The 12,280-nt window shown below is 37.4% G+C and overlaps 1 protein-coding gene across 3 annotated transcripts in view; it reads left to right on the forward strand.

Moving 5' to 3' along the window:
* Positions 1–12,280, forward strand: part of LOC120776551 — a 104,675-nt gene that overhangs the window by 73,699 nt on the left and 18,696 nt on the right. The window contains exon 3 of one of the 3 annotated variants that reach the window (XM_040107300.1): positions 2,352–2,449. In XM_040107300.1, coding sequence (XP_039963234.1) covers positions 2,352–2,449 — 98 coding nt within the window. Of the gene's footprint in view, positions 1–2,351; positions 2,450–6,485; positions 6,579–12,280 lie in introns of those variants that run through there. The other 2 variants (XM_040107301.1, XM_040107303.1) reach the window with 2 other exon arrangements.

Genomic DNA, 12,280 nt, shown 5'->3' on the forward strand with positions numbered 1-12,280 from the left:
GATTACTAATCTATTGTAAGTTTCCTAGTTTTTTCATAATTAGAGCATACGCCTTCTGTGCACGCTGTACACATCGGACAATATGTACTAACATCTTTCTAAAGCATCCATGCCCACTCAGTAATTGAGTTAGGTGGAAAGTCAGATCCCCATGTTGTATGTCTAACCACGAATGAATATCTGGAGACCTCGTTCTTTGGATGAGATCTGGCACTGCTGCTGCCAGATTGTGAGGCACTTGGTTCTCTCTGCTGTTTTCTAACTTGTAGACTGCTCTGATAGCTGGTATAGTCGCCCAAATTTGTCATCCTGGATGTCAATAGATGGAAAGCTGACTAGTACTTCAGCAGCATCGCATTGATATCGTTCGGAAAGCACTCATTACTTGCAGAAAGCTTGTGCACTGCTTTTATTGACCTTACATATGATTTTATGAACAGCACCTGTATCCATATTGGTGCTGCATACAATATCACGGATCTTTTGGCATTAAAAATCGCGGGCTAGATAGAATATTATATATTTTGTTTGTTTTGCCGGAAGTATATGTCAAGTTTTCCTTAAATTTTAACTTGGAGTCCAACATTACTTCCAAATACTTCAGCTGCGGCTGTGAAGTAATCTCGCACTCCCTTATGGTGAATGATACCATTTCTTCAACCTTACTTGTGCTTATGAGCAAGACTTCCGTCTTCTGCTCAGCCAGCTCTCAAATCATTTTTATAAACCATTGGTGTAGATGTTTAGCCACTGCAACCACTATGAGGTCATCAGCATATGCGATTGTTTTCACATTTTTTGTTGACGCATTCTTATTACCTCGTCGTACATCAAGCTCCATAGTAGGGGCCTATGACCGAGCCTTGCGGTACTTCACTCGAGATGGTGTAGCTCTGAGTGCCCTCGTCCGTGCCAAATAACAATATTCGAAATAGCTCATTACAAAATTTACGAGATACTGGTGGCGCTTATTTCATATAGAGCTTTGATTAGAAGGTTTCTTAGTTTCTTAGGTTTCTTTTTCATAAACTTTTCCAATCGTGTCGAGCATACGCAAAGGTCGATAAGATGAAAGTTCTTCAGGTGGCTTTTTAGGTTTTGGGAGTAGAACCAAACGCTATGTCTTCGTCGTTGGGGAACACTTCTTATATTATGCACGCGTTGTACATTTTTTCAAACAAAATTGGGTTTCATAATCATGGCTTTCTTTTGTTTGTTGGGTATATTCAATTGAATGCATATACTCGTAAGCATGTAGACATGTATTCGAAAATTAACGAGGTTCTTAAGTTGAAAATTTGTGTTGCGCATATGTGTCGTTTGTGGTATTCACATTTGTTGTTGCTATTGTTAAAATCAAATTTGATTGATGGCTGTAATTGGAAATTTCATTAGGAATGCATTTTGGGATAACAAATTTGTGTCGTATTCGAATACAAAATGTTTGTTAATGCACATAAGTACATATTTATTATGCGATATAATGGGCTGTCAAAAAAGTCTTGCGGTATTTTCGCTAGTTGGCGCTAAAAGCGCGTAGTTCTAGTTTTATGCTATGCTATATCTTTTTGGAAAGCTCATTTCACGCGCTAACACGTGTTTGATTGATTTTCGTTTCTTTTAAGTCGTTCGTGAGTTATAGCGTCGCAAACATGGTGCAAAATAAAGAGAAAATACGGCATATTTTACAATACTACTACGATAAAGGCAAAAATGCATCTCAAGCCGCCAATAAAAGTTGTGCAGTTTATAGACCCGATACAGTTTCCATTTCCACCGCACAACGATGGTTTCAACGTTTTCGTTCTGGTGTAGAGGTGGTCGAAGATGCGCCACGCTCCGGAAGGCCTGTCGTCGAAAATTGCGATAAAATCGCTGAATTGGTCGAAAAAGACCGGCATAGTAGCAGCCGTAGCATCGGTCAAGAACTGGGCATAAGTCATCAAAAATTCATTTCAATTTCAATAAAAAAAAAAAACAAACTCAATGAAAATACCGCAAGACTTTTTTGACAACCTAATATTTCTATACCCTACAAGTCAAGAAACCCCGATACACTGAAAAAACTAGCGCGGAAAACAATACATACATATACACCGTGCTACTCATAAAACCTTTGCGTACACAATAGTTAGAAAAGATTATCATAGAAGCTTTAACCGACGTTTCTGGTAGCGCTATTGAGTAATTAGCCGGTGATTTAAGCGCTAGGCTACCTACTTTCAGGACATATGCGCGAACGTCTATTCTGAGATTGTGCTCTTGTTTACTTGTATATAAGATAATGTAATATTCAAATTTAGCTTTCTTTATTTCACATATTTCTTTATTTTTTTTTCGTTCACTTCCAGTGTACGTGAACGCTCCAAAGTGCATCGCAGTCCTGATTGGTCGAAACGTGTCAGAGACAAAAGATTACATCAAAAGAAGGCGATTAGTTGTATTGAAGGTAAGTTCATTTTTAAATTGATTATTAGTTAAAATAATATTATTAAGAAGGTGGAACAAATTATTTAAGGTCTTTCATATAAAAATTACATATACCAAAGTCTTGTTATCTAACGCAACCTCACACGGAAAATTTTGAATATCGAATGATTCTCTGAACGAGTTAGTCTATCCAAAAGATCAAAGCTAGTAAAAAAAGCGTTGCTTCTCGATTAACTTGTCCAGAAAATCAAAAATCGAAATGGCGACATTTTTAAGAAAGAAAGTTTAATTTTACCAAAAAAATTGACCGTTTTTGGCTTGTCTAATTCAAAGATCAGATCAAAACTGATAGATCATGTGTAACAACGATGTAAAGAACAAAGCCAAAAAAATCGTGGTGATCGGACCATTGACCGCAGCAATCACTTAAGCAAATCTGAAAAATTCTGTTACGAGATAAACATGTCAAAAAATGTTACTCCGATCAACTTAAAGATTTAAGACAATATTCTAGGGAATTAAAAAATATTTTGAGCTGAAAAATCCAAGCAATCCCTTAAAAATAAACAAAACTAGAATTGATTGAATTGGACACTTTAGAAAACTGTTTGAGTATCTATTGCAAATTTTAGACTGTTATTTTTGGGTTATAACCTATCGAAATTTGGAAAAACCAATCGGGAGCAATTTTGAGCAATTCCGGACTGTACTTACTATTTATAAAAGGTGTTCCTAGCAATTATATCTCAAAGCACATATCCTGTGGCGTATGAGCAACATTTTTCAAAGAAGTGCGTTGGCAAAATAATGTTCATTCTTTTCATCAAAAATTGTAGTTCTTGTAGTATATTCGTCATAAGAAATGTTTAACTAAGTCTGAGAATATAATCGGAAAAGGGGAAACGCACTACTATCTACCTTCTATCAACGTTGTTTTATGTTAAGAACTGAAGTCGAAATTAAGGTTATTTCATAAGACAAACCGATCTTTACGGAAGATGTTTATATTGGTTTGTCAAGATATTTTGTTAAACCAAAAAGTTTTCCTTGGTTAACTTAGATTAGGTTATTCAGCTTGATATCTAAAAGTATCCGTGAAAATCTTTTAGCATTGATCTACTTGTAGTAAAGACGGGACATTCGAGCACAATCTTCCAAGCAGCCGATGCAAATAACATCCGGTAAAATATTCAATCTTATGGCTTCCTTCCCTTACGCGGTTTCTGTTCTCCACAACTAAATATCTGGGGGTTCATATCGATACCAAATTGAATTAGAAAATTGACATTGAATAAAAGAACAAAAAAAGCATACAAGTACATGACCTACTACAATTGCAAAAGAATACTTAGCAGGTACTAGGGTCTGAACCCAAATTTAGTTATGTGGATGTATATGGCCGCTTTTGGGCCGATTCTGACATATGGAGCACTGGTTTGGAGGCTAATATTAAAGAAACACAATAATATTAGAAAACTAAATGGATGGAGCTATTAAATAATAAACCTGAAAATAATCCTGAATCAGCTGTTCATAGACGTCTTTACTTGGAAATCAGTAGCAAGTTCTACTACCATAAAAGAATAAAGATATTCGGATATTGAAACAGGAAAGAAGAAAACATAGCGCTATCCTGAACTAGCTAAATATACATAAGTAAATTAGACTACATCCTCTCTAGGTAAGATTTCAATAGCTTAGAGTGTGGATTCCTAGGTTTAGTAGAGGAGAAGGATACTACCTCTAAAAGTAGGATACAGAAGGCAACCATATACTACACGGAAGGCCAGGCGGCATGGCTAGCCTACTCGGCGTTCCAGCTAAAACGGATATTTTCGGCAACAAAAAGGCAAGCGAGTTAACAAAGCTACCTAGCGGAGTCAATAACATTCCCGCCGGCAATGATCAAAAATTAACTGTATATGCATTTTAAAGAAATAGCTCAGAACACAATAACAAGCTGTAGGATAATAACGAACATATTGTCCAAATATGACAGAAAAAGAACATTGGATCTACTATTTAGGTTTTAGGAATGCCCTATAACATTAATTTCCGCAGATATATACTACTGTGATCTAATTGAAAGGTGAATCTTGTCCATTACATCTCCTTCTAAGCAATCCCCTCCCGCTGCAATACACTTATGCCAACGAATTTTCCAGTCATCATAGCACTTGGAAAATTCATCCGTCGTGATGGCCATCAGAGCCTTCTTCGATTCAGTTTTTATATCCTCAATTGAGTCAAAACGTTGTCCACGGAGTGGTCATGCGAATTTGCTGAATAGCCAGAAGTTACACGAAGGTAAATCAGACGATTGGTTGCGGCACGATATTAGTTGAAAATGTATCGAAATGATCATGAATAATCAATGCAGTATGAGATGGTGGATTATCGAACTTCTTTGTTCAATAAATTCAGATATACTTGTAGTAAAAAACGAAACAAATCAAAATGAAATAATCTCACAAAACGACGCTTATCTCAAATACTAATGAATATTTTGACGTGAAATTTATCATAGATCGCACTAACACTACTACCAACTTACAGAAAAAAAATTTACCCATTCGAAATAAACACGCGAAGTATAAATTAAAAATTCACCTTTCAATTTGATCACAGTAGTATATTGTACATTTAAAGAGGATGCTAAATGAATAATGTGAACAAGCCTTTCCTGGCTAACCACCGGCAAAAGACGCCGAAGACAAGTAGAACGACTTCAAATATGAGCCACTTTAAAATAAGCTTTAAAGCCTTAAGCTGCTGTAAAATGTTTTCTCAGCCCACATTCCAAATATCAAAGCTCAAAAAGCTCTTTAACAGCAATGTTAATTAACACTAACAGCGACTTAAAGCACAAATTGTAAGTCAAGCTTACTTAACAGCAGCTTTCTGAAGGTGATCTTGTTTGAACTGCGAGGCACGAATTTGTATTACATTACCTAATATGCGATAAATCACACAGAACATAAATGGTAACAGCGATTTTTGGATATTCAGGGCGATGCGATTACAACATAATGGAAAAAACGACGCTTTGTAAATAAAACGAAAAAGGAGAAAGCAATAAACTCATAAACAACTAAGCGCATGCATTATTGACGATTATTTTATATATGTACATATGTATGTGTGTATGGGTATAAATTGTAAACTGTAATTACAGCGGTTGTAACGAAGAGTTGGAATGCACATTTGATATTTCATTCTCGTATTATAGTTAACTGACAGCAACGAACGTGCGCAATGAAAGTGAAAAGATCAATTAAAAATCTTCGAAACACACTAAAATTGGTAAGCTGACTTTGGAAGAGAATAGTTAGAGATTTGTAAACTGATTTCAGAAAACAAAAGTTAAACGTTTTCAACGATGTTTTCAAAGCTTTCAGGGACACGTTTGCATCATAAAAAATAAAAATAAAACTTGTTATTAATAAGCATCATGCGCCAGTAGCAGGCATAAGCACATCACATCACACTCTAAGAAACGCAACCGGCAAGATGTAGACACCGAGAGTGAGAGCGTGAAGATCAACTGCGCTGATACAGCGAAATGACAGCAGCATGATCAGATATTGCCAAGCATAAGCTCACTGAAACGCGTATGACGCGATACTCGTTTGCCGCACTTTCGTAAGCGCTTGACTTTGAAACATTATCATACGTGTTTCGCTATTTGTAGTTATCCACCAGATGTCTAATGATCGTCGTATCTCATTTAAAGTCTATTGAGCTCCCATATACTCGTAGCAATAATCCCATAAATTATGTGCATGTTTCATAAAGTTAGTACTCACAAAAGCTTACGCCTATACGCGCAGAGAGCAGCACAATTGGCTTGGAGCCTGTGCATGAGCAACAGAGCGAACTGCGATCACTGAAGCATTTCGAACGTACGATTCCCCCATGACTTTAGCTGGCAGTAGTCCACAAATGCTGATACTACAGACACCCCACCCTTACACTGCGTTTGTATTTGTGTGCCTGTACGTAGTGCGCAGAGAGCTCTGGCATACGGCATAGTCAGTCATACGGGCCCGGTTCGAGCGTTAGGACGTAGAAGTAGACGCGCGCGCGCCCAATCGCACGGCTAAGTGATCTGTCCAAGTCTAGTGAGTGATTCAGTGAATGGGAAAAAAGTGAGAAAAAAAGTTAGCGCATTAGCAGCTTTCAGGTTTTTTACTTGTTTGGACCTACAGTGCATTTCGCCGTCGCAATTGCAGTGATCGCACAGGTTCGCTATTTGCTGGTATTTATTGTGTTTGCGCTTTTTCGGAATTTTCGCAATGCAAGTACGCGTGTGGCATTCATACTGACGCTAACGTTTCGGGAAAATTGTTAGAAATTCAATTGCGAATGTGGCGAATATCGGAACGTGCTGCCAATATGCCAATATACTTATGTATGTGTATCTCGCCAATAAGCTCTGCGCATTCCCAGCCCAAAATATGCTAAAAAGCAATGCAATAAATACATAAGTAAATAGGCAATCGAAATGTTAAGGTCAAATGAGTGCGAAATGTGTGTGTGTGTTTAAAAAAGATGTTGCTGTAACTTTAAAGTAACTGTTTACAAATACACAACCGCAATGACAACAAGCAACAGTTTTGTTGCAGTAATAATATTCATATATGTATGTACATATGTATGTACGTGCATCGTTGCAAAAAAGGCGAATAGCCACCATAACATGATTACAAGCGTAGCTTGCGGGTCCAACAAAAAACAGTGGCGTAGTTAGTAGTTGGGGCACAATGTGCAAGGTTAGGTTAGGTTCGTAGTCCAACTGGGCATGATGACACATAAACTTATAGTTTATTGTGCACCATAGATGTACGGGCCTCACATACCTTTCAAAACAGTTACACCGTTGTGAAAATCCGAAGCAGCGAACAGTTACACCGAAATTATCGGCTGGGTCATGTTAAGTAGCGGAGCTTGTACCTTCTTGCATCTGCGATTTCAAAGTGCTGTCTAATGAAACAACTAAATAAAGATTTCAGAACAAAAGTGATATCATATACATATGTAGTACAAACTACGACAGTTTCGCCCCACTACTATTTTGAAGTGCTTTTGACAGTGGAATACTATGATTTGTGACGTCATGAACGAAAAGAGAGACAGAGAGAGAGTTTTGTAAAATCAAGATATATAATATAACCTCTTTCTTCGTTTCTATCAAGCTTGGTTTTTTTTAGATTTCAAGAAGATAGCTGGCTATGTATGTATGAAGTGCTTTTGACAAAAAAATACAGAAATTTGTGACGTCATGAACGAAAAGAGTGAAAGAGAGGGAGTTTTGTAAAAGCAAAAGCCCAGTTAGCGAATTGAGTTGGATACAAGAGAGTAACTTAAACTCTTTTTTCGATTCTACCAAGCTTTGTTTTTTAGATTTGAAGAAGTTATGTTTGAACACAAATATTTAATCAAAAAACTAGTAGCGCTTTCTTTTCACAATTCAAAATTATAATTATTAGAAAAACTGACAATCAAAAACAATGAATAAAAATCCGATGAACAATTCTCACTTTCACGTTTTGAGAAGGATGGGAAATATTGTACTACTTTATGGTTAGAAGGCAGGATTGTGAGAAAAGAGCATACGAACTTGAAAATTTTTGAGAAAAAAAAACCTACGTACCTGAAAAAATTTTGAGAAAAGAACGCGTAACTTTGACAGCCCAGTCATAGTTCAGAATAAATGCCAGATTTTTGTGAGAAAAAAAAAACGCTATGAAACAACGCTGCAGCTTAATCAGCTGGTGAAGCCACCGATCGTATGGAGGAAATATACTATGAACTAGTCCCCCAAAACTCTTCTTTGACAGATTTGGCGGCCAGCTCAAAAACTAGCTTGATGATGATGAGATCAAAATGGAAACAAAATCCCAAATCCAACAGGTTGAAGCTTCACACTATCGTATCGCTATCGAATAAATGCATTACACTAGAATTATGTCGGAGGATAAAGTCATGTTTTCATTTAAGAAACGCTCTTTCATTGTTTGGCCAAATAATTTATAGTAAAGTAACGAATTTCAGTATTTCGAGCACTAGATTTCAGGGCCGTGCAGTCAAAACCATTTGTTGGTCGAGGGAACTCAATAGACATTTAATCGCGCAACTCTCCGTAGTAGTATTGAAATATATTTTATATAATGGTTGAGGGAGTTTTGATATTATGTACCAAAAATTTTCTATACATAAAAAGAAAGGTTGTTTAGGGTATAAAACATGATATATTAAGTTTGCCTCGTCTTTTGTAACACCCAGAAGGAAACGTCGGAGATGCTGCAAAGTATAGAATTAACAACGTGACGGGCTGAGTCGATTCAGCAATACCTTTCTGACTGTCCGTCAGTCTGTATATATGCGAACCTGGTTCCTCAATTTATGAGATATCGATCTGAAAGTTTGCGCACCCTCTTCTCTCAACAAGAAGCTGTTCATTTGTCGGAACCGCCAATATCGGGTTACTATAGCATCTAGTTACCATACAAACTGAACGATCGGAACCAAGTGCTTATCTGGAACACTTTTTCATTTGGTGAGAGATCTTCACGAAATTTGGCATAGGTTATTATCTAAGACAGTGCTGAAAACTCAGAAGAATCGTTCAGATTGAGTCACAATAGCTTTTAGCTGCCATACAAACTAACCGCTTAAAGTTCTTGTAAGGAATTTTTGTATATGTGCAGGTATTATACTATATTCGGTGAAGTCGAAGTTAAGGCTTTTTATTGTTTAAGCCTATTTTTCGACCCACACAACCGCGCCCCCTACGAATTTTATCCCCTAACCTACAGTATTATGAAGCAGTTTGTAACCGATGCGATCATTTTTGTTGTGATCTGTTCACAAGTATGAACTTTGTTGTGTGTTGCTGCTGCTGCCATTGTTCGCGCTGCAGCACTCGTAAACATATGTATGTATTTATTACCTTTGGGCATCGAAGCAATGAGCGCAAACGCGAGCGCACAAAGGTAACTTTAGCGCTTCGAATTTGTAGTTGAACATTTAGTTTGCGCACGATGCCGCGATGACGAAACGCGAAACGATACAAAGTCAGCTAGTAAAGAAAAACACAAATAATGCACACATATGCATACATGCACACACACAAATATACACATGGACACAGGTATAAAGTCAAACAAGGTAAATATGTATGCGATGGCGAGTGCTAATAAGCACCCGTTTTGATAGGACTGCAAACCAGTATTAGTGGATCAAAGCATGAAAAAAGAATACGCACGAAAAAAATAATACAACAATAATAAATACAAAAATAAAGTAAAATTAAATAAAGAACCTTGAAACATAATAAAATGAAATCGCGTTATGGCGTAAATTCACAAGTGAAGAAGTCGGACGCTGGCGAAAAGCAATAATAACAACAAAACTTGAGTTTTTTCTGAAGTTATTGTTTTGCATGCGATCTTCAGCGCTTGCAATTATATATTTGTCTAGCATATAGTACTTGTATATGCATTTCTATTCATTTTTTATGGCCTAACATTGCTGGCATTTGTAAGAAGTGGCGGCGCTGAGCGTTAATTGTCATAATGGAAAAGCTTGCAAACTACCGTTGTAACGTTGTAATGCAGGAAAAACTGCATATTTTACCGCAAACACCATAATCGCCGCGGAAAAGTTGTATCGCTTGCTGTTTGAGGTTTTTCTGCTTTTTTTTTTGTTTTTTGTTGTTGATTGTAAAAAATGCGAAAAATTAACAAACGAAAAAAAAGTGACGCATAAAACCGATAGTGAAGGCGATTTGCAAACAAGCAAACTGTAAAGAAAAGCCCACCTATTTACAAAGCTGAAAAAAATTAATGAACGCTAAGTTCAGTGATCGTGTCTATGACGGCGTAGCCGGCTTCCGCATTCGACACCAACAAAGGCGCCGCTGCATTATATTTAAGCCATTGTTTGTTAATACGGTTTATTCGAATTTTTGTTGGTTTCTATTTGCTACTTTTTAAATTCAGACAAATAAAATGTTTGGGTGGGCGATACAGCTCAACGTAGCAAATGCATAAATACATACATATGTAAATATATAAATACAAACGCAATTACATGGCAACAAGTGAATATACTGTTAGTCACAAATAATGCCAACTGCTTTGACGCATACTCGTAACATAAATATTTGAAATTAATATGAGTTTATACGAGTATATACATATGTACATACATATGGTATATACATATATCCAATTCTAAGGTGCAAAGGCACTTATACAGGTGTATGTACTCTTATCAGAACTCACCCGAGTGCCGGAATTGGGTTATTTTCAATTACAACGAAGCTTATCTAACTCACACTTATCACTTTTTGTATCTCTAGAGTAGGTGTGTGGTATTAGGGCGATCTGCCTACCTATTGTAGCAGCTCCGATTCGCTCATATTTAATTCTGTATTTTTTGATTTTTTGTATAAATTTATTTTTATTTTTCGGCTAAGTAAGCAATTAGTTGTCATATAATCTATGGCAGATTTTGATCCGCATTTAAGCCCATTTCTTTGAGACATAATGCTCCACGAGATCTTAGAATAATAACTTTCTTAAGTTGGTTTGTATAGAACTTTTCAACTATTCTTATCAGGAAGAGTCACCTACTTAAGTAAGAGGTTAGGTTGAGAGGTTAATCCTTAGAGGGATCCAACTTGGAAAACTTTGAACCCTGATCCGTTGTGGAATCTTAAAAGTCCTATATACAAGATCATAAGATTTCTTGAGACGGCTAATTTCAGTTTCGACTATGTATTCTGGTTTGCAGAAGGTAAGATTTCTAAGATCTTTCTATATATACTGGATCATAAGATCCTTACAGAAACCTTACAGACAAACGAAGCGCTTAGAGCCTAGCACAAATTTGTTGAGACAGCTAATTCCAGTTTCGACTATGTCTTCTGGTTTGCTGAAGCTAAGATTACCGTGATATTTCCACCTTACCCTCCTTCATACAACTGGTGACCAGCGCCTACTAAGCGCACGCGAGGTACATTGGTCCAGGGCTAGAACGTAAGACGCCAATGGAGATCCAACTCGGTCCCATTTCTAAGTGAGCAAAGGTGCGCCTTCTGGCTACTCATCGGCTTTGCAGTTGCTAGCGATACAACTATGACCGGCACCCAGATCTGATGATGAAGTAGCTTGATGCTATTTCTAGTGAAGACAGACGCACAGTTAGTGAGCTCAGCGCTAGTATTGCCGCTCTGCTGTCGGCTTGAACGATCATATCCCTGAAAGGAGCTGCGCTTCGCAACAGTATGTCTATCGCAACCTTGACAGTCACTTCAGCCACTTCCACTGCAGTAGTCCGGTAGTCTAAAGCTAAGCTTGACGAAGAGTTCCTTACAGAAAACTCGTCGTCCAATTGTCTCTCCTAGTTTTGATCCGTATGTGAAAAGGCTCACTGAACCTCTTCTCTTCTTCTTCGGTTGGTGAGCATAAAAAGAGCCGTCATAAACAGCCTTTGCGTCGCAGTGGTCCAAGTTTTCAGGAATGCAGTTTAAGAAGGAGAAACATGTCCTTATTCGAACACCTTCAGAAAACCAGCTTCTCTGAGCCTTATAGCATACTTCGTAGCAATACAACTGCCGGCAGATGACCACGTGTGCTATGTTGATTGTTGGTTTAGTCCTTAGTAAACCAGAGAAGCTAATGAGAGCTGCTCTTTGACACATTCAAGCTTTTTAGCAGAAGGAGCCTTTTCGAGCACTTTCCACCAGACAAATATACTATAGAGCATTATTGGCTTGATAACGGTTTCGTAGAGCCAAAATACTAACTTTGGCGAGAGTCTTCACCTTATCCCCATAGCTTCT

This window comes from Bactrocera tryoni, chromosome 5 (genome assembly GCF_016617805.1).
Source record: "Bactrocera tryoni isolate S06 chromosome 5, CSIRO_BtryS06_freeze2, whole genome shotgun sequence".
In the NCBI taxonomy this organism is placed as follows: Eukaryota; Metazoa; Arthropoda; class Insecta; order Diptera; family Tephritidae; genus Bactrocera; species Bactrocera tryoni.